At 48.1% G+C, this 25,344-nt stretch overlaps 11 protein-coding genes across 11 annotated transcripts; 6 read left to right on the plus strand and 5 right to left on the minus strand.

The window, feature by feature from the left end:
• Nucleotides 1–198: 198 nt before the first annotated feature.
• On the plus strand, nucleotides 199–788 carry N7447_008889 (uncharacterized protein; the record flags this gene model as incomplete). The annotated part of the gene is made up of 2 exons (XM_057233151.1): nucleotides 199–394; nucleotides 448–788. The coding sequence occupies 2 exons, from the start codon at nucleotides 199–201 to the stop codon at nucleotides 786–788; spliced, it is 537 nt and encodes a 178-aa protein (XP_057082693.1).
• Nucleotides 789–1,271: 483 nt separating this feature from the next.
• Nucleotides 1,272–2,163, plus strand: N7447_008890 (GAF domain-containing protein; the record flags this gene model as incomplete). Its single annotated transcript, XM_057233152.1, has 4 exons — nucleotides 1,272–1,274; nucleotides 1,379–1,488; nucleotides 1,571–1,967; nucleotides 2,053–2,163. 4 exons carry the CDS (start codon nucleotides 1,272–1,274, stop codon nucleotides 2,161–2,163), a joined length of 621 nt encoding a protein of 206 aa, XP_057082694.1.
• Nucleotides 2,164–3,727: 1,564 nt separating this feature from the next.
• On the plus strand, nucleotides 3,728–4,432 carry N7447_008891 (uncharacterized protein; the record flags this gene model as incomplete). The annotated part of the gene is made up of 1 exon (XM_057233153.1): nucleotides 3,728–4,432. One exon carries the CDS (start codon nucleotides 3,728–3,730, stop codon nucleotides 4,430–4,432), a length of 705 nt encoding a protein of 234 aa, XP_057082695.1.
• A 1,580-nt stretch (nucleotides 4,433–6,012) lies between these two features.
• N7447_008892 (uncharacterized protein) lies at nucleotides 6,013–7,268 on the minus strand (the record flags this gene model as incomplete). The annotated part of the gene is made up of 5 exons (XM_057233154.1): nucleotides 6,013–6,030; nucleotides 6,081–6,215; nucleotides 6,275–6,640; nucleotides 6,696–6,790; nucleotides 6,866–7,268. 5 exons carry the CDS (start codon nucleotides 7,266–7,268, stop codon nucleotides 6,013–6,015), a joined length of 1,017 nt encoding a protein of 338 aa, XP_057082696.1.
• A 1,286-nt stretch (nucleotides 7,269–8,554) lies between these two features.
• On the minus strand, nucleotides 8,555–10,434 carry N7447_008893 (putative NAD+ kinase Utr1; the record flags this gene model as incomplete). Its single annotated transcript, XM_057233155.1, has 2 exons — nucleotides 8,555–10,379; nucleotides 10,409–10,434. 2 exons carry the CDS (start codon nucleotides 10,432–10,434, stop codon nucleotides 8,555–8,557), a joined length of 1,851 nt encoding a protein of 616 aa, XP_057082697.1.
• A 1,079-nt stretch (nucleotides 10,435–11,513) lies between these two features.
• Nucleotides 11,514–12,396, minus strand: N7447_008894 (putative exosome complex subunit Rrp46; the record flags this gene model as incomplete). Its single annotated transcript, XM_057233156.1, has 2 exons — nucleotides 11,514–11,924; nucleotides 11,986–12,396. 2 exons carry the CDS (start codon nucleotides 12,394–12,396, stop codon nucleotides 11,514–11,516), a joined length of 822 nt encoding a protein of 273 aa, XP_057082698.1.
• A 905-nt stretch (nucleotides 12,397–13,301) lies between these two features.
• On the plus strand, nucleotides 13,302–16,707 carry N7447_008895 (putative potassium/sodium P-type ATPase; the record flags this gene model as incomplete). Its single annotated transcript, XM_057233157.1, has 5 exons — nucleotides 13,302–13,546; nucleotides 13,599–13,725; nucleotides 13,780–13,874; nucleotides 13,934–15,824; nucleotides 15,877–16,707. 5 exons carry the CDS (start codon nucleotides 13,302–13,304, stop codon nucleotides 16,705–16,707), a joined length of 3,189 nt encoding a protein of 1,062 aa, XP_057082699.1.
• Nucleotides 16,708–17,372: 665 nt separating this feature from the next.
• Nucleotides 17,373–18,410, minus strand: N7447_008896 (zinc-binding alcohol dehydrogenase family protein; the record flags this gene model as incomplete). The annotated part of the gene is made up of 1 exon (XM_057233158.1): nucleotides 17,373–18,410. The coding sequence occupies one exon, from the start codon at nucleotides 18,408–18,410 to the stop codon at nucleotides 17,373–17,375; it is 1,038 nt and encodes a 345-aa protein (XP_057082700.1).
• Nucleotides 18,411–19,522: 1,112 nt separating this feature from the next.
• N7447_008897 (putative EF-hand calcium-binding domain protein) lies at nucleotides 19,523–20,356 on the plus strand (the record flags this gene model as incomplete). The annotated part of the gene is made up of 2 exons (XM_057233159.1): nucleotides 19,523–19,583; nucleotides 19,635–20,356. The coding sequence occupies 2 exons, from the start codon at nucleotides 19,523–19,525 to the stop codon at nucleotides 20,354–20,356; spliced, it is 783 nt and encodes a 260-aa protein (XP_057082701.1).
• Nucleotides 20,357–20,839: 483 nt separating this feature from the next.
• On the plus strand, nucleotides 20,840–21,776 carry N7447_008898 (DUF3632 domain-containing protein; the record flags this gene model as incomplete). Its single annotated transcript, XM_057233160.1, has 2 exons — nucleotides 20,840–21,227; nucleotides 21,280–21,776. The coding sequence occupies 2 exons, from the start codon at nucleotides 20,840–20,842 to the stop codon at nucleotides 21,774–21,776; spliced, it is 885 nt and encodes a 294-aa protein (XP_057082702.1).
• Nucleotides 21,777–22,037: 261 nt separating this feature from the next.
• On the minus strand, nucleotides 22,038–24,080 carry N7447_008899 (ferric reductase family protein; the record flags this gene model as incomplete). Its single annotated transcript, XM_057233161.1, has 5 exons — nucleotides 22,038–22,435; nucleotides 22,486–22,647; nucleotides 22,714–23,302; nucleotides 23,355–23,416; nucleotides 23,477–24,080. 5 exons carry the CDS (start codon nucleotides 24,078–24,080, stop codon nucleotides 22,038–22,040), a joined length of 1,815 nt encoding a protein of 604 aa, XP_057082703.1.
• Nucleotides 24,081–25,344: the final 1,264 nt, after the last annotated feature.

Consider the following 25,344-nt stretch of genomic DNA (forward strand, 5'->3'; position numbering starts at 1 on the left):
TCGCCATGGGGCTGGGGGCAAAGTAGCGGGGATTGGACTTCATATTTACCCCGTAGCGATTTCATTGCCCTCGAAATTTATATGAAGAACCACCCTAGGGCTAGAGACTTTATTTCCAGTTTGGAAAGTGGGGAGTGTATTCTACTTTTTTCAACTTCACTATAACAAACTATAACAAACCTTGATGATAGTGTGATCATGTTCGCCTGTTTTTTGTTGGGCAGTGCTGTGGCCTACACCCTAGTGATGGTTATTTATCGTCTTCATTTCCACAAGCTCAGTAGGTTCCCGGGGCCTCGGCTTGCTGCAGCAACAGGGTTGTATGAGATTTACTTTTCCGCCTGGGGTCCTGGCATTTTCAAGTATGAGATTGAAAATATGCACCGCAAGTTTGGTATGCCGTCTGGTATCTGTGAAAAGGTGATTGGATCTGACACTTTTTTTTAGGTCCTGTTATTCGTATTACCCCCGATGAGGTCCACATCCAAGAACCGTCCGGGACTTCCAGCTATTCAGACAGCTGGATCAAAGGTACTCGCGAGCTGGAATCTGGCCATCACCAACCAGGACGCAGCACCCATAGTTTCCAGTACAAGAGACCATTAATCTCCCGAGTACGATCGATGCTCCAAGTGGAAGTCAATCATATTATCAGCAGCTTGATCGAGAAGCATCAAGTTCATAGAATGTTTAGCTCACGGCCACAATTTTCTCTGGTGCCCCCCTGGAGTGAGAAGAAAGTTCAGCCACTCGGAAAAAGCGCCATTGAAGACGGAGCTCGTTCTTAGTCTTAAGTTTTCAACACTTAGACATCTCAAGCCGCCGACATCACCATTTTTCTGGAACCGAGATGGAGCTCACCCTATGTGAATGTTGAGGTAGACCCATGACAGAGCTGTGTTGACAATGAACTTTGAGCTTCATGGTTCACCCCCGGGAAATGTGGAGTGTGGCTTTTTGAGGCGAATGGCAGTTCCACCAGTGCAAGACGGCCTAGGATCTCGGCAGTTGGACATCGGGGGAAAAAGGAAGCACAGGAAAAATATCAAAAGATCTGCTCGACACGAGAAACTGTGGAAGATCCGAGGTCAAAGAAAGCTCAGCGTTCCAGGCTTTTTTTTTTGGGCGGACCGTCTAATCGCCCCGCTTCTGCGATTGTTCTTTTTTTTTTTTTAAAGAGCAGTCACTTGGCGCGATCGCGCAATTCCTCTACATCCCTGATCTTCTTATCTTGCACCTCTGCAAACACATCCTATATCCATTAAATTACCATGGTATGTTCGCGCCCGTGTACTCTTGGCGAATTTCCTGACTGCAAGCCCGGGGCACAAGATCCCTGCAGACACCAAGACAGAGCTAACACAATTGCATCTGACAGCCTCACGCCGACTCCTCTTATTTCATGCCAGGTAGCTCCAAGGCCGACATATACGAACAGCTCTTGCTGTCGACACAAGGTCTCCTGGACGGTCAGCGGAATTGGGTTAGGTGAGTGACGATACAAGCCAAACCATGCGCGCTTCAACAACTGCGAGAACCCTTGAGAGCACGATCGCTAATGACGCACCAGCAACCTCTCCAACGTCGCTTCCCTCCTGTGGCACGCTTACGCCTCCCTCCCCGCCCCCTCCTCTTCCGTCAACTGGGCCGGATTCTATATCCGCGATGACAAATTCCCAGTCCTCGCTTCCCCGGTCTCCTCGCCACCATTGCACGGTGCATCTGGTTCCGGTGGTGTGACTATCTCAACTACATACTCTACCTCGGAGCACCAGCTTCTTCTCCTCGGGCCGTTCCATGGAAAGCCCGCGTGCCAGCAGATTCGTTTCGGCAAAGGCGTTTGCGGTACTGCTGCCGAGAAGCAGGAGACTGTTATTGTTCCTGATGTTCTGACCTTCCCTGGGCACATTGCATGCGACGCAGAGAGTCGCAGTGAGATTGTTGTACCTATTTTGGTCAATGGAGAGGTTAGTACTTATTTCCTAGCGACGTTAGCACCGGTTCTAGAGACAAAATTAGCTTTGGAGGAATATCTAACATCTTCAATCATAGACTGTCGCTATTATTGATGTCGACTGCACCGAGCCTTCTGGATTTGACGACGTGGACAAGAAGTACCTCGAGCAATTGGCTGCCTTCTTGGCTGAGAGCTGCGACTGGTGAAAGCACACATAATATTTTTTTTATAATGGTTACGAAAGACATGGGTTTAGGCAAATAAAAATTTTGGGTTTATGATTGCGCATCTGAGTGGCTGTTAGCTATCTGGGCGCAAAAGCCCAAGTAGATTTTGTTTCTACAGAGAGTCGGCTACCACAACAGGCTCTGGTGTGGTACTCCTAACGCAAAATACTGCGCATGCCTCAACGACCCATGATCCACAAATAGCTCGTCGTGTCCGGCCGATCACATCGAGAAACCGGCCCTTGCCGTCGCTCTTCATGTAGATTTATGCTGAGGTTTGAAAGCTTCATCGTCGTGTCGTACTTTGTAGTTCTTTGTGCATTGTCGATCGCAGGCTTGTTTATAGTCATCGAGTGTGTTCGCAATATATATGTGCTAGATACACTAAGAAATGGCATTGTAACATGACGCCTGAGGTAGTAGTATCGGGGCTTAAGTGCAATATACGAGCCGGGGTCACCAGCTATCTATTTGTGGGGTATAAGCCCTTGCCCAGCGTTGTGTTCGTTCACATTGGCGTGGCCGAAGCTTGGAAGTGGAGTCGTGGCTGACAGGTGGATCCATTTGACACCCGTTGAATGTTGACCATGTGCGTATAACGTAGGTATTGATTCTGTCTAATATGAAATATATGTATGGCCGTAATTTGACAATTGGATAGGGTATCTCTCTCCAGGTCTAATACAACCACTTCTCGACGTCACATCTCAAGCTTTGATGTTTGGACTAGATTACTCCCTGGGCGCTTGTAGCCACTATGTATATTGGATTATAATGCAGGGGATGATCGGCGTTATAAATGATGAGTGGCCCCCGGAGATTAACACGTCCATGGCTACATTTGACTGCCAAGTCTCCACGCGTGAAACAGATCTGCATGACACAATCAGTACCTAAGCTTCATGATCCCTTCAATCTACGATTGTTTGTAGATTTTATATCGATCTGAGGCCTGGCACCATGATTAGTCCACATGTAGTTACTTTCTGCAAGTGAAATGAAGTCAGCCGTGGAAGGCGCAAACTGTATACACCCAGGGGTTACGGATCTCAATTTCTTCAGGTGCGGGAGTGTTAATATCGCCGTTAATATAAATTGCATGCTGTACCATGTTAAGGACTGGAATAGGGAAATAGGGGAATGAGGAGAATATTGCTATGTTGTATGCGCTGCAACTTATATTCGCTGCGGGGGTGGAATAACCCGATGTTACATTGCATGTAGAATAAAACCAATCAAAGGAAAGATAAAGGCAGATAGAGTGTCATCCAACTAGGAGCGAAGGGTGATCTTTTGACGCATAAACAACGTTGATTGCAAGAATTGGATGTGCCGTTCCCAAATGTCAATGCCAGGGGAACTATACTGTATGGCATGGTTCCATCGACTCCACAGTATTGCAGATCGCCATCTATAGATGTTAATGTTTCATCTTGAGGGTGCAACAAGTATAAAGCAAGTCTATAAAGAAGAGGCATAGAACCGCCGGATTCTCACTCCCATTCCCAACAACCAATCCTCCCAAGCCCAAACACCAACCGATATGAAGTTCTCCCAGACCCTTCCCTACGCCCTCGCGCTTCTCCAGCCCGCCACAGCCCTCGTTGGACACTCCTGGTCTGTGTCTGGCGTGAGCGATGATGGAATCCGGGAAATCACCTTCCCCATCAACATCGCCAACGCACCTCACGAAGTGGGCTTCTACTTCGCCCAGCAATTTACCTTTGCCGGACAGTCCGATGTGGGCTACACAGGCCTGCAGCCCCAAGTCGACTCCTCGGCCGGCTCCGTAGTTCACGCTGCCTTTTCCAGTTTCGTTCCTGGAACCACCAGCACCGACGAGAACTGCAGCGATGGTGCCGACGGTGGCCCTGGCGTGAGCTGTGCTGTTAATATCGACGGCACATACGCCAACACCTATAACATCAATGTCAAGAACTCGGAGGGAACCACCTGGGTCGGCACACTGATTGATTCTGTCACCGGCAAGGAAACCCATATCGGCTCTTATACCCTTCCTGATACCACCCGGGGTATTGAGGGGGGCCAGTTGGGCTTTGTCGAGTATTTCGTCGGCACCAAGGAGTGCGGCGACTTGCCCAAGACCGCTGTCACATTTGGCAACCCCATTGTCAAGGGTCTTACCGGAAGCATTGATGTTCCTTATGAGTATGGCGACTGTGTTGGGAAGTCTGCCTTTGAGACCCACTCTGTTCAAGATGGCGTTGAGATCTCTGTTGGATTCTAGATATAGGAAGGATAACTGACTGTGCGGAGCTTTCTTTTGGTCGATGAAGAATAGTTGCATGAGTTGGATGGGGATATGGGATGAGTAAAGTACACTTCTTATAAGTTATGAGGGGGAGCTCTCCAATATGAACGGTGGATGACTGGGATCATATTATTATTCTGTTACATATATTAGTAATTTTCCACCCTTTATGATCTCATCCTTATCTGCTGACTTGCTGAATAAAACAGTGAATTGAATAATTTCAGCAAGTATTGATGCAGAACAACATATTTCGTAGCTGAGCCTCAAATAGTTCCATGGCCTGGGCACATTAACCTTGACTTTTAAGGAAAAGTATCTACTTACGGATATCAACCTTATTTTGAGTTCGTCAATGAAGTCCACGGGTAGGACAGAGGCTTAGGTCTCTGTCTTTACTTCATACAGCGTTCATACATACTCAATCTGGCCAATTATCCACATCCAAAGAGTACCCCGGACATCTACAGAAAATGTCAAACTTGATCCTGTGGGGCAATCTCACCTAGGTTGGAGCGCTGGATGAAATAGAACAGCCGTGTATGCTTGTGCCGAAAGAAATGAACAGAGATCCCAGAGTCAAATATTTCCACATAGACAACATTCTACATGTTAAATAAATATCATAGTTGCGCAATAATTTGGCATCGTGGGTACGGCACCGATTTGGCCAGCACCAGTTGAAATAGCCCGCAACACCTGTTAAGTCTTTATGTCCAGACAGCAATATTTGACGACCCTGGAGCCAGAACTTGTCAAATCCTATCACCATGAGAAAGTATACCGCGTTGACAGCTAATCTTTTGCAGATTGGCAAAATTATTCTATAAAAAGATGGTTCATAAGACTATTGGACATATTTACGGAGGCTTTATGTCTTAACATAAAATTCTCTTTAAGATAACGGTACGTGCTTCTGTCAATACCAAGGTATTATACAAGGTGTATTGAAATTTAGCATTGGTTTGTCTAATTTCCACATAGGGCCAGACATGCCCGAGCTTATGGGGCGTTTTTTTGGGACCGAAAGGTCATCAAAGCGGATCCAAACTTCTGTATGGAGCCCATTATCCCATGAGGGACTAATAATACAGCAAACGAGATGCAAATGATGGCAAGGATACTTGGTGACTCTGTGGGTCTGGCAATAATGTTATCTATAGGTTTTCAGAGCCAGTCACACGGAATAATTTGCCGCTTTTTGTATTGCTCCTAGTGTCAAGAGTTGGGCAGACGCTAATGCGGTGGTAGTCCACGCGGAGTGCTCCGTACCTGTATTAGGCTGCGGATGAACGGCTCGTCTAAACTTGCATTTCCAAGTCATTTCGGAGGAAAGCCCCAAGCGACAAGGTGTATGAATATTCGAGTTACCAAATCTCTTTGAAGCTACTTGATACAGACGAACGGTAAAGAGACCCACGGGTGCGCACAAACACGAACCGATGTTCTGAGCGGAGCCCCACATGGTATAGTAAATGAAAATTACTTGACCATATTCAATGTATTCATACACCATTGCAACCTCTATACATGGAACATAATACATGCTTTTTCTCTTACAGGCCACATACATTCTGTTTTTATGTCAGCTGATATTCCAAATAAAAGAAAGAGTGTCTCATACCATTCGTCGTTTGGTGAAGTCTGCATATAGTTCTAACCAATAGTCACGATCACGACAGTCTAGATGCCCACTCATGTCCATGTGACAGGAAGGTTGATTCGTATCCATGATACTAGAAGGGAGATCGACCCAAGGCTGTTTGTTAATTAGCAACGATCTCTCGAGGATGCAAACGAGGAGCAGAAGGACCATACCTTTGGAATTGGCCAATCAGAGAAATGCACGAATTTGGCCTCCTTGAGCATTTTATCGGGATTCCAAGTCTCATTGCTATTCCCCAGATATTTCGAGTGATTATTGTTGCGGAGTTCTCCAGACAACATGATGTAAGGACGGTGCGGCAAGATGAGCGCACTATCTCTGTAGAGATGATTCATAACCTCCATATCATAATCGGAGGGACCGGCTGTCTCAATGGCTGTCATGATGCGATTAAATTCAAAGTGAGAAGGCTGAATGAGCAAAAGCGCAGAGGTCATTATACGTTCATCCGGGTTAAGCCAGTAAGCTCGAGGTAGAGCTAGAGGACATGGCGGCATCAAGAACAATTCATCCATATGCTGGACCTTGTTAGTCAAGCAAAACCAGCTATTCATCTTTCCCGGAAAACCATACCTGTAGCAGGGTGGCATCTGAATCAAGGCCCAGGACACGATCATATTGCGTTTGGTTGAAGGCAAGAAGCTTGGTGAAGCTCGCCTGCCATGTTTCTGGATTGGGATTAGAATTTCGTTCGTTTTGAGAGGATGTATGATGCTTTTTTTCAAGAAACGGATAGCACATACCATCACCGTCATCTCGAATTTGGAGTTGGATGGGCACTAGCTTGACCTTGTATTCATCTCGAGCTTTGCGGAGAAGTCGACTTTCCGTCCCGCTGTCACTTTCGTCTAGCGAAAATTCCGACGGGTACATCATGATACGATCAGCTTTGCTTTGCAAGCGATTGAGAGCTTCAAAGAGCATAACTGAGTTACACAGATAGGGTGTATCGGTAACATATTGCGTGTAGGCAAAGCGAGACCAATCCAAGGCATCACCAATAGGTTTTGGAAGGGGTCCGTTGTGGAATTCATAAAAAGACGCATGTGAGCGTCCATTTGACAAAATGAGTAATGTCTCAACTATGAAAAGCAGGACAATGATGGCGATTATAGTGCGCACTGCCTTTGGAAAGTTTGATAGCATGATGAGCCCCGAGAGGGGGGATAAAGAGGACAACCTTGTCAGTAGAGGTGGGATATCAAAGCCATGAAGATATCCGATTATTATATATTTTAAAGATAGCAATCGAACTAAGAGTTGAAGAAAGAAACAAAGAAGTAATGTGATTCAGACTCGCATCAAAAAATTGACCGCTGAGGAGCCACCACTACCAAACCCACGCAGCAAGTTAGTCTAGCTAGTAATAGTAAATTTGACCTAAAACATGGGCTTTTACGGAACACACGAGGCTACTCAGTAGAGGCTGTTGGGGCCGTTGTCTGGAATTATTCCCCACTTGTTACTCATAGCCCCTGATTCGCCAGCCAATCCTAAAAAAACCATATGCTCAGTATTATCACAAAATTCAAGCTCATTTTAGGGTATTGCTCTTGTATCAGTTTTGTTACAAGCTAGTACGATTGTATTATAGGATGTGGGTGTTTGTTGTGGGATCCCGTTTAGCTGGATCTATATAGAACCCGTATTTCTCTCTTCTAGTCAACTGCGAATCCCGACGGAGGCTTAGATAGGCCCTGGATCCTCACACCCTATAAGGATACATTTTTTCGTACTCGCCTATGTTTACAATCCCACATGCAAAAAATGCTGAGCCATGGATTGACCGCAAGCGACCCATGGAGGCAATGGATCCATAATAGGTGGAACTGTAGGAGTAAAGTGGCCGAAGAATATATAGGTTCTCGATAGGAGCGGAGCTTCAACAAGGTTGCGAGTAGAAAATTTGATGCCGACAGTGATAGAAGCGCCAATAACGAGAGGAAATATCACAGAGGTATAATCGCCGAATAAACAGCCATCTACAATTATGCACCCCAAAATGTAAGATTTTGCATAGCCTTGAGAAAAATGACGGTCAATGGCCTTACGCTCTCGGTCTAACGAAGAGTAGAAATGCAACAACCAGAATGTGGGAAACTCTCATCATTCACCATTTAGAGTTTCGAGGTGACAATAGCAAGTTGCAAAAAAAAAAAAAAAAAACATAGTCGACCCGCCGAAGGCTTTCTACTCAAGCCGTAGAGGCAATATGTCATGGTCTATTGACACGATATCCAAGACGAACAGCAATGCAGATGCTTCCCTGCCCGAGAGATGTCGGGAACAAAAATACTTACAATGCAAAACACCGAGCGAACCTCATCACGCTGGGGTTGAGACATGAGAACAAGAGAAAAAACCGAGACCTAAACGAGAAAGAGGTATAGAACACAAAAGGAAATCGAAAATCGCTAACATGCACAAGAACATCACATATTGAGCAAGCTCATTTGTCGACGCATGGGATTGGGCGACAGAGCATCCCCGTCTTCACTGGGACCGATGCCACTGTCTGTCCCAGCGAGTGTGTTGTCCATATCGATGTCCCACTGTTCGTCTTCATTGGGATCGCTGTTCAAATCTGCGTCGGCATCGCCACCATCCCAGCCCTTCTGGACTGCGCCGCGGGTGTTCCACCGCAGAGCCCGCTGTACGCTAGTGAACCATTCGTTGTTGTTGGAAACGACGGTCGGGAATGGGTACTGGCTAGCTTCCACAGTGACATAGTCGCCTTGGCGGAGTTCGACGCGCCCTTTGCCGTCAAAAGAGCAGTAAGCGGTGGATCGGGAGGATTTAGGAACTGCAATACGGAGGAGGTGGGAGTCTGAGAGGACCATTGGCCGGAAGGAGAGGGTGTGCGGGCATATTGGGGTGAGAAGGATGCCTGGGATGGATGGGTGCATAAGAGAACCGCCGGCAGATAGAGAGTATGCCGTGGAACCAGTGGGCGTGGAGAAGATACAGCCATCCGCTTGGACGACTGTTAGCAGGTCGTCGTCGGCATAGAGCTCTAGGTTCGACACATAGGGGGACGGGCCGCGGTCGATGACAAGCTCATTCAATATTTCGAATTGCTCACCCTCCTCGACAGCGCCCATCTCTGCTCCCTTGCTCCGGTCTTTCCGGTAAACGGTACATGTGAACCGCATGCGCAAATTGACGCGCATGCCCACCTCGCCCATAACGGCATTAAGCTGTGATTTGTAGTCGGAAAACTCGAAATTTGTGAGGAAGCCCAGGCTACCTAGCGAAAAGCAAAGCACGGGCGGAACCACGCGCTGAAAGAGCCAAGACGTGAAAAGAACGGTGCCATCACCGCCAAGTGTCAGCACCAAGTCGAACTTGTCTGGTGATGTCCAGCACAGATCCGGCGTCCAAAAATGTAGCATCTGCGCAAACATCGGGTTTTTTTGCAATAGCCCCGGAGCATCAAATCGTTTCGAATTTCGCAGTTTCGCATCTACATAGACATTGATTCCTAATTCGTTCCCATATCTTGGGGTCGAAAGCAGCCACTCGGCAACTTCTCGAGTCAAGTGCACTAGGCTGTTATCACGTGCCTTGGTGACAATCATGACATTTCGCACCGCCCGTTTGATAGGTCGTCGCTGGAGTTGCTTTGACACTTCACGAACTCCAGTTGCCGTCTGAACTAGTCGCGAATGCGACAGCCACTCGTCGTCGGCGATTTCCTCCAACACCTTTTTTATGTTGACGGCATCATCGAAGCGTTGGTGGAAATAACATGGGGATTGCAATATCAGCCGTGCTGTGGCAGGAGATCGGTCGAGATACCCGCTCAATTGAAGATTTGATAGTGCGGTGGAGAGATTGTGGGAGGAAGCATTGCTCCCCCGCCGCTGGAGGCTGTCGGAAGGCGGGGAAGCCTGGATGGATTTATTGGCCATACTCGACAAGGAATTCGTCATCATATTGCTACTATTGCTGAGGATCGAAGCCCGTGAGGCCAGCGCTTTCAAAATTGTCTGTCGCGGTATACAGTCGGTCGATAGCGCTTTCTTCGATCGGCGATTAATCGACTTCCGGCGAAATGACCGTAACTTCGAGGAAGGCAGCGAGGAACCTACAGCCTCCTCTTGGGCCGGTTCGGAGATTTGTGTAGACAGCGCGCTGTTGATTCCTTGAGGGAGACCTGGGCGATTGACCTGGGTCGAGGGTTCTATGTTGAGGGCATAGTCGCGGAGGAGCGCCGCGGTTGTTGGGGGCGGGGCTGTGGATAGAGGGGGGTTTGCGCTGTAGATAGACTTGAGAATGTGTCAGACCGGAGATGATCACGGCTGGACGCCATCGGCTTCGGCGGCAGGTAAATAAGACGTGTAATCAAGAAAAGAGCTCGGATGTAACGGGGTTTGCGGATCCGAAATCTTGAGATGCTGTGTCCCCAGTCGTGGACCCAGCCCTGGAGTTGATATTGATTCTAGCGTATTCCACGACCTTTTTTTGAGGAGGGGAGGGGGGTTTTCTTTTCTTTTTCGATTCGTTAATTTTTTTTTTTGATATGTCGACAAGAATGCCGACAAGGATGCCGACAAGGATGCGGATAAACTCGAGAGAAGCAGGGTTGGGCAAAGATTGACAATTGGCAAGGATAACACCCCGAAAAAAAAGGGAATTCCTCTAGGGCTTTCTAGGACCACGGACCTCGATAATCCACTAGGAAATTACTTAGATTGGTTTCTGACCTTCTGACTTTGGCGAGATCCCCCCAGAAAATCTATAATTGGCGAGTCTGACTGGTCATCACCAAATGCGTACACTCGCGCAGTGCGCTCAGATAAATGACGTTTACACGCTTACACTGTGATATCAGAGTTATATTAGAGGATCTTATGTAGGAATGTTTAGAGGTAATAGGAGTTTAGGATTTCTTTTTTGATATTTCATTCTGTTACTTGGTGTAGTCTTGATCAGAATGTTAAAACATGTATCCGCTTCCGACCCTGATTCGAAATGGGCCATCATTCTGGCGCCTACTAATCTGTAGTTTCAACTGTCCAGCGCTAAAATTACTTGGCAAGATCGGGCGACCAAAACGTCCATCAAAAGCTGACGGGGGCCGTCCGGAATCCAACAATTGAGGGAACCCGAAAACAAGCCTCACATGCAGCAAGGCTGTCGCTTGTGGCAGCTGAATGAAGCGTGTTGTACATGCAGTGGCAGTCAGGTAACGGTGCCTTAACCGGGTGTGGTACTCGATCAACTATTTTGTGGCACCGTCATGTCCCTAGTCGAGGGGGGAGAGATAAAGCGAGTGCTTCAGAGAAGCCATGTGCCCAAGAGAAGGGAACCAGAGGATGGCCAATCGACCTGTCCTATTTAATCACGTCTCGCTCACTCTCCGCAAATTTGCCGTGGGCGTAGTCCGCCTCAAATAGAGTCCAGCTTGTAGGCGTAGTCGCTGTAGATCTGGTCCTCCACGGTCTCCCGGATGAAACCGCTCAAACTGGCGCTGGCCGTTCCTTCGCCCATAGTAACATCGCCATCAGTGCTGGTTGTCACACCCTGGCAAATAGAGAGCGCGCGCTCACGGACAAGTTCCCAGGTATCAAATTCAAACCGACCCTGGCTCTCGTTGAGCAAAAGGTGGTTCTTCGAGGAGAAGGCAAAAACATGGAGGGACACAGCAGCCTTGGCGGCGGTCGGGGAGGGGTCCCGCACGATATCACCAGACTTGGTTACACCGAGGAGGGTCGCGGAGAAGGTCATCGACAGAGGAACGGAGGCAGATACCATAGCGAGCAAGGCAGCATGCAGGAGAGCCGGGAGGATAGTAAGGTACTAGATAGATCAGTCTGACAGTTCGACAGTGCAGGCTCAAGGGAGGTTCTGAAATACTCACAGAGTCACCGCGTTCCACATTCTCTCCTCCGACAATAGTCAGGGTGATGACCACGCCGCGACGGGGGAAACCCTTCTCCCGTCCGAGGACGATTTTCCCTAGCGCAGACCGCAGGATTCCTTCGGCATATCTTTCACCAACGCCAGCAGTTGTCGTACCAGGTTTGACAAAGACCTCCACAGTGGCTTCTTCGGGTTTCAATGCGTCACGGCGTGCTGGGAGCTCAATGGGTGCGTTGACTGCGCCCAGAATGCTGTAACCGGTGGCTGGGCATTTGTATGACGCTGAACCATCGGCACGATTTAATTGTGAGAGGGATGCTATGGGGCCGACCATATTCGCGATAGAAAGATATAAAATTAGGAAGCCAAAGTTGTGTTGGAGCAAAGTCACAAAGTTGTGATTTTTCATGTGCGGGCCGCTCCTTGATTGGCCGCCTTAATTGGGCTTGTACTAGGTACTTTGTTTGTCGCCCGTCCATCATATACTTCTGCGGTATCAACTACAAGCGGTTGGGAACATTTATGGCTTTCCTTTTTATACCTATATTACTACCTATCTACTTCATTACGTGCATAATGATCCCTAATCTTCTCTTTGGAGGCAACGTGACGGTGACTGGACAAGACCGTCTTGTCTGATTCGCTACTCTCATAGTAGAATAGACGTGTCAGTCCCAAGGTGCCGAGCTCTTGGAATGCAGGCTATTTAATTAACCGAAAATTGGCAAGGCGGCTGTGCTCATACAGGATGCAGGCTTCGAATGGACTTCAAGGACATTTCTGTCATTTCCGTTATCTGGTAGTACTCGGCTTGTTACCCCGAAGAGAGAGATTCCAAAGTACGAGAAGGTATATTCCGATAAGCCGTCAGCCTTAACCCAGGAATAGCACGCCACGACTGCCTAACAGCCAAGTTGTGGCTTCGAACCCCCGGACTGGGAGGTCCAATCCCAATGCAAGGAGCTTGGTCCCATGACTTGACTGGATTACAGACCAGGATATTTGGAAACTCCGCCAGAGCCCAGAGGAGCCAAGAATTTCCAGTGAGTCGCCCCAATGACATCGCAGCTTCACGATGCAATCAGGGCTGCCCCTCACAGCTTAGATGATCCCCTCTTCTGGTTGAAAGCATGTGCCCTGTTTTATGTACATGGTTACCTCTCGATAAATTCCGTTTCTAGATTCCTTCTTGTTACTTCTTCCCACCCCTAGTACAAACATAATTTTGCCCTACTCTCAAGGTTGACGGGTATTCAGGGAATTTAAAGGCCTTCTGACTTCTTTCCACCGCTTTCTTTCCCACAATCTTATTGAATGGGCGTAGAGATAACCCCCGATGTCGAGGAATCGACGGAGCCTCCTATATGTCCTTTCACGGAAACCAATCCCCAATCCAATGTGACAAACAGCTGTACTAAATCCTGCGCTACCGACAAAAACCCTATTTCACAGACCGATCACACGGCGTCCTTGGGCCAACCAAGTAAAGAAGGGTCCGACCAAAACGCCCATCTCATAGAACCATCTGAGCTTGCATCCATCCTCCACACAGATCTGCGGTGCGTCGGTGTCTGTGTACCCTAACATACTCCTTATTAACACATGCTTTAGAGATGGACTCTCTAGCACCGAAGCGGCCTCCCGTCTCCAGCGCGATGGTCCGAATACCGTGCGTGAAATGGAGGGTGTCTCCGTCTGGGGGATACTGCTAAGGCAGGTGTCTAACAGTCTTACATTAGTATGTTCAACCACATCTATTAGAACCAACGAAACATAGCTGACACAATCCAAGGTTCTTCTGATCACCATGGCCCTATCCTTTGGAATCGATGATTATATCGAGGGAGGCGTCATCACTGCAGTGATTGTTTTGAATATAGTTGTGGGGTGAGTATTCCAGAACCAAACCTTCCTCTACTACTTGGGCTAAAAATATTATTTTCTAGCTTCGTGCAAGACTACCGCGCTGAAAAGACAATCCTTTCGCTGCATCGTCTCTCCGCCCCAATATGCAAGGCCATCCGAGAGGGTCGTATTGCCTCTGTCAAGGCGGAGTCGCTGGTTGTAGGTGACATAGTCCAGCTAGCAGTTGGGGATATTGTCCCTGCTGATCTACGCTTGTTCGATGGCATGAATGCTTCAATGGATGAAGCACTTCTAACAGGCGAATCCCTCCCTATCCTTAAAACCCCCCACGTAACACTATCATCGTCGGATATCCCTATCGGCGATCGAACCAACATGGCCTATTCTGGCTGCAGCACTACACAGGGTCGTGCAATGGGAATAGTCACCGCAACAGGGATGAATACAGAGGTCGGGAAAATTGCACAACTACTCCAGACACAGCCTGATATTAGTGACTCGAGCCGTCTTGTGAAGGCGGGGAAACGGACCAAGGCATTTTTCATGAACGTGTTGGGCTTGGTTGGTACGCCGTTGCAAGTGAAGCTGAGCAAATTTGCGCTCTTGCTTTTTGGATTGGCAATTCTGCTCGCCATTATTGTCTTTTCGGTTAATAAATGGGATGTTCAGGGCGAGGTGCTCATATATGGCATCTGTGTTGCCGTTGCCGTCATCCCAGAATCGTTGATTGCTGTCCTCACAATCACAATATCCGTGGGCACAAAAGCAATGGCCAAGGGAAATGTCATCGTCCGAAAACTTCAATGTCTCGAGGCAGTCGGCGGTGTCACGAACATCTGTTCGGACAAGACAGGAACCTTGACCCAGGGAAAGATGGTAGCCCGCTCTGCATGGATCCCCGGTGCTGGAACTTTGACTGTGAGCCAGACTACAGATCCATTTGACCCGACCAGCGGTCTGGTCCAACTAGATGAGATTGATTGGAGCTCCAATCAGCCCATCGAAGATAATCCTGCACTGCATACCTTTCTACGAGCGCTTGCTCTCTGCAATCTTTCCGTCGTCCACCATGAAAATCAAATATGGAGTGCTGTGGGTGAACCAACGGAAATTGCTCTTCACGTTCTGGCTTTGCGCTTTGATTTTGGAAAAGCCTCTGTGATGAAGAAAAGACAACTTCAATTGCATACAGAGTACCCATTTGATTCTGCTATCAAGAAGATGACCGTCGTCTATGATAATTCACAGGATGGAATTAAAGAGGTGTACGCAAAGGGTGCCCCGGAGACCATTATTCCTCATCTCAATATTGACGAAGCAGAAAAGCAAGTCATACGAGACACGGCTGATAGGATGGCGGGCGAAGGACTTCGCGTGCTATGCATCGCATATAAAACACCGTCAATTGACGATGAGTCTCAAATATCCCCACGAAGCTCTGCCGAATCAAACCTACGATTCGGGGGTCTTGTAGGACTCTATGATCCACCTCGAGTCGAATCAGCTGCAGCCGTACGCAGATGCCAAATGGCAGGAATCACGGTGCACATGCTCACTGGTGACCACATTAAGACAGCGACAGCAATTGCGTCAGAAGTCGGTATTCTTGACCGTGTCACGGCACACATCAAATCCAGCAGACTGGTAATGGCTGCGGATGAATTCGACAGGTTGACCGATGCAGAAATTGATGCGATTGAGGAACTGCCTCTTGTTATCGCACGCTGCAGCCCTGCCACCAAGGTTCGGATGGTAGATGCGATGCATCGACGTCAGGCATTTTGTGTCATGACGGGAGATGGTGTTAATGATTCGCCAGCTCTCAAAAGGGCCGATGTCGGTATTGCTATGGGCAAAAATGGTAGTGATGTTGCCAAGGAGGCTGCCGATATGGTTTTGACAGATGACAACTTCTCTTCTATTGTCAAAGCAGTAGAAGAGGGTAGACGACTTTTTGATAACATCCAGAAGGTAAACATCTCCCCATAAAATAGTGAATTCGATTTACTGACATCGATTTTAGTTCCTCCTGCATCTGCTCATCTCGAACATTGCACAAGTCATCCTCCTCCTGATCGCACTTGCTTTTAAGGACCAAGGGGGTGACTCGGTTTTCCCATTGTCCCCACTGGAGATCTTATGGGCGAATCTTGTTACGTCTTCATTCTTGGCCGTCGGTCTTGGACTTGAGGAGGCCCAGCCAGATATCATGTACAGGCCACCACACGACCTACGCGTAGGTGTTTTTACGCGTGAGCTCATCGTGGATAAGATGATATACGGAAGCTTCATGGGAACACTTTGCCTCGTCTCATTTGTCTGCGTGGTATACGGTGCTGGGTCGGGAACGGCTTCTTTAGGCGATGGGTGTAATCAGGAATACAATCCAAGCTGCGATACAGTGTTCCGCGCTCGCGCCACTACATACGGAACACTAACCTTTCTCCTCCTTGTTACAGCGTGGGAGGTGAAGCACTTTTCTCGTTCCCTATTCAACATGGATCCGATCAGATATCCCAAGACGTTCTCAGTCTTCCCCACCGTCTGGAACAACCGCTTCCTCTTCTGGGCGGTCATGGCTGGCTTTGTTATTGCTTTCCCAGTCATTTATCTCCCAGTTGTTAACCAAGTGGTCTTCAAGCACCATGCTATCACCTGGGAGTGGGGAATAGTATTTGGTTGTACATGTGTCTACTTGTTGTGCGTTGAGAGCTGGAAGGCTGTGAAGCGGTCGCTGGGCATCGGGAGCGGAAAGACCGCAACTCTTACGCTCGAGGATGCTGAGATGCGGGCAGGATTGGACAATCTTACACCACTATCACTGAGTGCGAATGCGAGCGTAGAACTGAAGTGATTTTGGAACGTTTGTCTGACTGGTTCAACACCAAGTCGGCCATGAATTGTTACTTCCACGGCGTTCAACACGCTCTTATCTATTTTCTATTACGTTTCCAGAATGAAATCATTTGATATATCAGCATGGAATTTCCCAAGGTCTTAAGATACTACAACACAGGGCTATAGATGCTTGGGAAGGCTAAGCCTAATACGGACAAAGAATCCGATTGGCTAGAGCCCTGACCTCGTCTACGCCACCAAGCTAGAGCCGAGTTTAAATCCAGCGTGGTAAAGACCGTTATGAACAGTTTGCTTCCGGATATTCTTGGCGTGTTTGAACAAAGGTTTGATTTATAATCATCGTAATTAGTTTGAAACCGGTCCGGTCCGGGACAACAGTTAGTTGGAAGTGAGATTTAATGCTAGGACGTGAGGCCTTGTACGAAATGCAGGAGCATGGCTCGATTGGTAATCGAGTCTGAGATAACAATCTTGAAAAGGAGGGGCAGGTGACAAGCTGAAAATTCACGCCTGTCTTATGAAGATTTTACTGGAGTGGGAAGTATATGGCTTCAGGATACGAGGATCAATTCCGGACGAAAAATTCAAGGATGTGGGGATGAAAATGGTGGCTTTGTGGCTCTTTAAATCTCATTGAGTAGACAGGAAGTAGTGTCTTATTCAGGGGGTCTCGGAAACATTGTAGACCAGCTTCTCGCCGCTGACCTTGTCCTCCTTGAGCAACTTTAGACCCTCGATCACACCTTTCAGGCCATGCTGACCGACCTTAGGGGGGTGGACCTTGACCTTTCCTTGAGCGAGCAGATCCTCGGCAATGGGGATGAACTTCTCAGCGTGGGCCTTGTCTTCCGGCTTGGCGGGGAAGGGAATATCTCCGAAGGAGAACGCCTCGCCGATGATGGTATAAGCCAGGGTAAAGCGGTCGTTCACATTGGCACGGTTAATTTTGACGCTCAACAGGGCGCTATACTCACCACCATCGGTGGAGATGGCATTGTCGCAGAACGCAGCGCTGGACTCGAGCGAGATACAGTCGAACACGAGCTTCAGTTTGTTATCGGTGGCCTCGCGAATCTTAGCGGGGGCCTGGGCATCCTTATAGTCGTAGACCTCATCGGCGCCAAGGCTGCGGACCAAATCGAAGTTACGCGGCGAGCAAGTGGTCAGGACCTTGTAGCCCGACAGCTTGGCAAATTGAATGGCCAGGGTACCGGTTGCGGTGGAGCCGCCGTAAATCAAAATCGGAGTCGCATCCTTGATGGGTTCGGTGGGCAGTGCAAGCTTCAGACTCTGGTATAGACCCTGGCCCACAGTGCTGATGCCCACTCCGAGGGTGGCGGCCTCCTGGAAGCTCATATTTTCGGGTATCTTCCACTGCAAGTCGGCCTTGACGACGATGTACTCGGCGAAAGTGCCATCTTCAGGCTGCACTGCATTGGCGCCGTGGACGAATCCACACACGCGGTCACCCTTGTTGAATTGCTTTTTGACATCCTTGCCGACAGCCTCAACAGTGCCTGCATAGTCGCATCCGAGGAGAACACCGGGAGGGGCAAAATAAGCAACATGTTTCCAGTCTGTGGGGTTCAAACCCACACTGGCGGTCTTGACGAGAAGATAATCATCACGAAGCTTGGGAATAGGTCGATCTGTGACCAGACCTTCAGTCTTGGGCTGGGTGATGATGACTGCCTTCATTTTGGATATGAATAGAAAGGAATTGAGAAAGGGAATATGGGGAATATGGGGAATATGGAGTATTAAATATGTAGTTCTGATTATAAATCGGAAAAGATGACAAAAGAGATCCACTTACCCTTTTCTAGCCGTCACAATTATTGCACCGACTCCGTTTCAATCTACCCGCTTCTACACAGCCCTTTGTGAACAGCGTTTGCCCCTGGAACATTGTGTTTGGTATTTCTTCGGGCCACATAAGAATATACACAGCTTTGATCACGGGAAAGCCCATGGCATCGGGCATCTTTCGATTCACTCTGACAGGCCTCAATCGATACTCCTGCCTCGGGGCCTTGATTTAGTCTCATGGCCAATTTCCAACATTACACATCAGGGATTATTGACACAGTCGTGCAGCCAGGATTTTGACCCATTCAAACTACCAGAGATATTGCGTCCATCATTCACATGAAACGACGGACTATTAAGCCCCAATCTTGTAGAAAAGCATGACTGCATATCTTCCATACTCATAGGCCAAGGGTCTATTCTTGACTGAGGAATGACTTTCCAAAAACAACAATTGCACCATTGGCACATTCCATGAGCTTTGCCAGCTGTCAAAATCAGTGTATGATGCAGTACCCAAGAAATAAACTGCTAAAAAAACACCGGTGCGCAAAGGCGACTGACATCTGATATCATATCCCGTGTACATAATCTAGTTATACCAGACTTGATATACGGACCCAGACAAACTGCTAATGAAGGTCAAAATATCTTTCATTTTACCACATTTCTATGTTTCCTTTTCAAGAATGTCTGACATGCTAATATTACGAAGTATATCAGAAGGTTGCCCGCCTAGCCGACCGACGCAAGGGGTTTCCAAGGCTGAGAACAAAACCAGACTTCACGCAATTTGAGAATAACTGTTAGACGTATGTCTTGTTATTCGAGTCCAAACCAACGCATTTGACGTCCTTTGGCCTCTGTTCAAAACAAGGTGTCGTCCCGAATCGGCAAACCGCGGGGTCTAGTCGGTTAGTGCTTATCGGCATGAACAACCCCTCCTCAGAAATTCCTCCCAAACTCATATTTTGATTCCAACCAGAATAACACGATTAGCCATGAAGGTGCTTTGTCTCCACGGGAAGGGAACCAGTGGCTCTATCTTCCGCTCTCAGATTTGTTAGCTTTCCAGTCCACGGGTCTTTCCAGACAACTAATCTCACTCCTTAGCCTCATTCCGCGCTAAACTTCCCAACGACATACAATTTGATTTCGTTGATGGCCCATTTAAGAGCGGCGCTGCTGCGGGCATAGATATATTCTACAATCCGCCGTACTACTCCTTTTGGGAACAGGATGGCGTCGACTCTGTCCGAGCCACCTACAACTGGCTGACTGAATATATCGCCAAAAATGGCCCATACGATCTCGCGCTGATGTTTTCACAAGGCTGCGTCCTGGGCTCTAGTGCTCTCCTATTCCATCAGGAAGAGACACCCCATCTCCCGCCACCGTTCAAAGCGGCTATTTTTGTCTGCGGTGGCGCCTCCTTGAGTGTTCTTGAGGAGATGGGCTTCCATGTTTCTGCCGAGGCGCGCGAGCGTGATAGTGCATCCCGGTCTGCGCTAGCTCTGCAGGCTACCTCGTCGGCGCTTCTGGCCCAGGGTGCGGATCGGTGGACTGGTCTCAAGACTCTAGATGGCGGGCTGTCGGAGGCCGAATTGCGGAATGAAATTACTAGCCCCTACCGTATCAATGTTCCCACGGTACATATTTACGGATCGAAAGATCCTCGATGGGCGGCTGGTGTGCACCTCTCTGGTATCTGCGAGCCTACAAAACGTCGTACCTATGATCACGGTGGTGGGCATGAAATTCCCAGGACTGCTGCCGTGAGCAACTCGATCGCGGAACTTTTCCAGTGGGCTGCTGCACAGAGTGGCTCGAATTGAACATCGTTTAATTCATGTCATATCCTCTCACATGTCTTTGTTTTGTACTTTTGTTTTTCCTTCCGATACTTGGGATAGATATATACAGTGAGAGAAAATACAAAATTTAGGCCTTGCAAATATGTATTCAACAGTAAGTACGGCTGTTGACCGGGATTTGAAGAGCCTGAGCCCCCTCGCATGGACGCCAGGCTAGCAATGACCGTCTCAAATATTAGGTGGATAAGGAGAGAATACTAATATAGCACATTCATAGTCTAGAACGCTGGAGCGGCAAGACCCGATATTTTGATCCACTTTTTGTCTTGGTGTTCACACCATCATTGCTTTACTTCATATTAAATTCAGCTTTCACACCACGTCCGAGAAATAAACTCTATAGGCCGCCAATGGTTAGCCCTAAGTCACGCTAGCAAGGAATGGTCTCAGGCCCACTCGGAATTTCAAAATCTGACCTCAACTGAAGAATTGCCAATATTCATCATGTGGGATGAGATGCTCGAGCTCACGCGGGTCGAGGATTCCGAGGAATTCAAGTTATTCGAAGCCCTTGTCAATGGAGAGGTTGCGATTGATGATGCAGTACAATGGGTCATAAACAGGACAATGGACAGACTGGAGGGCTATGGCCCAGGAGGAACCATCGATAAGGCCGACGAAATAACATTCATAGCTATCCTTGAGCTGGCTATGCAAATCGATACAACTCAGTATGGTCCATTGGTTGAGTTCCTGGGAGAATTAAAGCTATACAACGCCATCGATTCGTCGACTGGGTTGATCCTAAAAACACAAGATGGAAGCAGAGTATGGTCGCATCTACCATCCCTGACTATCTGGGCCCGCGAAATATGGAATGATCGGATGACACGTAAGCGACATCGGGCTCTGTATTTTCTTCTGTAGCGCTAATCAATCCTCAGAAATCTGTGAACCGAATATGGAGCCTGATCAGCAAATCAGATGGGCGAAACTCAATATCTTTCTCGCGCAATCGACACAAGCTGCGGATGTGAATTACAATTCCTCGTTGCAAGCCTGGATCAGTGATGCTATGGATGTATCTTACATGGGGCTGTGTGGACTCCGCCATGTGTTCGAAGAGGGCATTCCCTCCGAACAAGTTGTCTCTACAGCTGGTCTGCTCAGCGTGTGCTACTGGCTAATTTGTGCCGGTGATAGACTGTGGGAAAATGTACTCAACGGCCGCAAATACAACAAATATGATGGTCGACCGGGCGAACTGTATTACAATTGTGGTTGGAGGGGCTTTGAACTGGAAAGATGGGATATATGGGTGCAAGGCCTTCGTGACGCGAAAGCTGCCTGCACCCCTAGCCAGGGACTCGTGGAAGATTTGGTAGACCGTGCTCTGTCCAAAATAGACGGTGTAATGAGCAACGAAATATTATCCAGCTAAGATCTTTCGATATTGCAAAAATAATAAACGCACTGGAATGCATGGTTGAAGCATAGTGAACATCTACAAGCCACCACTCTGGCATTGCAATAATGGGGATGTCGGGTTACTGAAAACATATATTTGAAGTAGATCTTGGACCCGTTCTTGAAACCTCGTAGAGGATATTGATTTAGAGCCTAACTCAAATAGTGTACATAGAAAGATAACGCCAAACCCATAGAGCTTCAACTATATAACATATTTATAGACATAAGTCATCTACCATGAGAATGTCTCTTCAAACAGGTCCACAGTTTTCTCCCCTTGCACATTTCTGACAGCCTCCCGCACAATATCGCCCAGGCCACCAGGACCGCAGACGCTAACTGCCATCGCACCGATTTGCTCTGCTTTTTCCTTTTCTAGCACGGATCTTATACAAGGCTTACCGTGATGGATGCCAACCGGTACGTTGGGTGGAGCGCATTGCATCCATAGCGAATCTGGTTGTGGTATGTATTCCTCGATTGTGTCCTTATGTGCTGTGATGTGGAGGCTGATGGAGAGGAGAAGTCGTGGGAATTGGAAGTATGAGTGCCCGTTCGCGTTTATTGGACCAATTAGGGACTCGTGGCCTAGTATGTCGGCCATGAATGTTTGAATCCAAGTGAGATGGTCTTTCCGTATGTTAGTGGTCAATTATATGTAAACGGTGGGGTGATCGTACCTAGACTGTGGACAATCCAGACAAGATGCACCTTGCGAGTGGCTATTTTTTGCTCGGTAAACGTGGTGACAACCTCGTTCAAATATGACATTGGGTGGGTAATGCCAATTCCCCCAGCTATCAACAACAGAGTACCGTACGAGGCGAGAGAATGGATACCGCCTGTGAGATGTTAGCAAGTATGTTTAGAGCAATCGACAATTAATGATCAAGGTATAGAATCCGTACCAAATGGCCCCTCTGCCAATGCCATAGCTTGAATGCGTCCCTCAGGCGAGTCTTCCGCCTTCTGGAGTAACCTTTTTGTGAATCCGTCTTGGCCCTTGATCAAGACGGACATGGTCGTAGTCGGAGAGTCTCCGATAAGAGCCTTCAAAGAGTCACCCGAGTTGCGCTTTTCGTTCATATCCAGCGAATCCGACGTGGACGACCACGCAACCGTAAAGGGATGTGATGTCCACAAGCCCAGACACGGCATATAGAGGTACATATACTGACCAGGATGGAAGCGCCATGCCCGAGCCACAGCCACATCAACCCGAGCAACAGATCCAGGCAGAATCTCGACGGTGGCAGTTGTGGGCTTTGAACTAAGGTTTCTCCACAGTAGTATTCCAAGTCGACCTGCACGATCGAGACCCCACAGGATCAAGGTGCCAAGAAGCACACGTTGCTGCAATAGATTTTGTAGGTGATACCAAAGCGCCACAAAGGAGAATATGGCTAGGGCTATGTGCAGGTGAAGGAATAATTCATAAAATGCATGTCGTGCCGGCGACAGAGATTGAATAAAAATGAAAAGGAATCCAAGGATGGCCTACGGATATGTTAGATGGCCATCTGAAGAACTGGTGGACTGCATCACATACCAGAAGGCCACATAGATAAAGCTTCTGTTGCCACATAGCATACAGAATATAATCTGTGCCATCTAAGTGCGAAAGTTCGATGTTAGTGCATAATTTCATCATATATAATCAAGGCCACTCACAAACATAAGCCAGGCTGGCCAGCACGGCGCTCATGTGAATGATCGCATTAGCCGTGATCACACGTCCCACCCAGCGGTGCATGAAATTGAACGTATCGAACGAGATACCCAATAGCGGGATCAACAGATTGTTCCGCCCTGCGCCTAGGACCAAGCCGGGCGTATTCATGACTGCCAGATGGCCTGCAGAGTATTTGAGCTGGAACATCTTCTCGGTATAATCACTGACCCACCAATCGACCGTCACAACAATGAAGATTATGTTCAGGCTGAGATAGATCAACAGGCAAATCACTTCCAGTCGTAGTGGTAGAGACCCCATATGAAGTCCAAACATGCGGAACTCGCGGCTGTGACGAGTCCCCCATATCGGAGCATATAACAAATGCTTTTTCAGGGCCGCATTGCAGCGATTGGTCCGGGACAGCTGCGTCTGGTCGGCTCCTTGCCGTGCCGCCTTTGATCGTCGACGATGTCGGATGCGAATGACGGTTTTCCAGACAAATAAAAAGACTATCAACCCGGCGACAACGAACAGGGGAACCGCAATCGCCGGGTTCATAGGCGGCTCCCCCGGGCCATTTGCTTCGAGTTCGACACCCATTGTGCCATTCAGAGAGGCAAGGGGAGCTCAAACTGCAGCTAGGTACGGAGACCGTCAACCGGAATAAACCTAGACTCTTCAACCCTCAAGGACACTTAAGACCGGGAAAGGGCGATAATACAATAGTTGAATAATGCTATTAAAGGTTCTGTGGTCGCGTGGAAAGGAAAGTAAGTTCTTGCATCATAGGCGTTGTATTAATTTCTAGATCAGGTCCAGGACTATAGATACATGCCGTCATTGACCGCTGCAGATCCCGCAAGTTTAATTTCGCCTCACGTTGACAAGGCAAGACAATTGTGTCTCACATGGTGAGTGTAACGTCAAGCGAAAGAGGTCTTGGCATACAAAGATTATTTTGGACGTGATGCGCTCGGTGGTGAGCTCCAAATCACTCCTGTCATGACCAAACCAGAGGGTATGTGGATAATGTGGCGGCCTGTGCCATCTCTGTAGGGCTTCGGGGACCTGAGCAGAAGTAAGAGAGTCTAGACGTAGCCGTTCGGGCAACCCGAAAACGGAATGTTGCCTGTCACTCTCAGCATTCTTCGTCCCCCGTTTGGAATGAGAAGAGAGATAATTAACATTAGCCCCTCGTTTCGGTTCCTGGATATCAATGTTGCTTGATATTTGGATTGTCACAACTCTTGATATCAAAGAGGCTCAACGTGGAAAGCCTCGGATACTCGGTTCAATGGGATGCAACTGCAACGTTAGAGACAATGGTGAAGTACAAAGTGGAAACTGTAGCGTAGCAATCTTTGAACTTTGTCGATATGATGACATAGTACCCTACTCAAGGCTTGGCTTGATAAAATGCTAGGCGTGTGTATAGATTGACAGACATTACCAAATGACTTCGGCTTTCACAGCTCCATTGAGCCTCTCTTCCGGGTTGAGAGCCCACGTGACCTCTGTTTGTTCCCAGTCTCTCCTTTCAGCCGAGATATTTCCAGATCCTACCATCTAGGAGTTCTAGACCTCTCGTACAACCATCCCGCTTCGCAAACCGCCCGAAACGGGGTGAGAGTTGTAGCGGGGTTGACACGTTGAACCGGATGAACAAAAATGAGAGTCGAAACTTGGCCTAGGTCGAATATCTCAAGGAGATGGAGTAGTAGGGCCGTTCCTGTGAAATATTCCAGAGAGTCAAAGCTCGAGTAGATGTTGCACTGTGACAGAAAGGAGACGCTGCCCATTGGAAGGGACTGCTGGAAAATTCAGCCACAAAAGCACTATGTTGCTGTTCTCGTAGAGCCATCCA

This window comes from Penicillium robsamsonii (genome assembly GCF_028829455.1).
Source record: "Penicillium robsamsonii strain IBT 29466 chromosome Unknown utg000005l_segment0_segment0, whole genome shotgun sequence".
NCBI classification, from domain to species: domain Eukaryota; kingdom Fungi; phylum Ascomycota; class Eurotiomycetes; order Eurotiales; family Aspergillaceae; genus Penicillium; species Penicillium robsamsonii.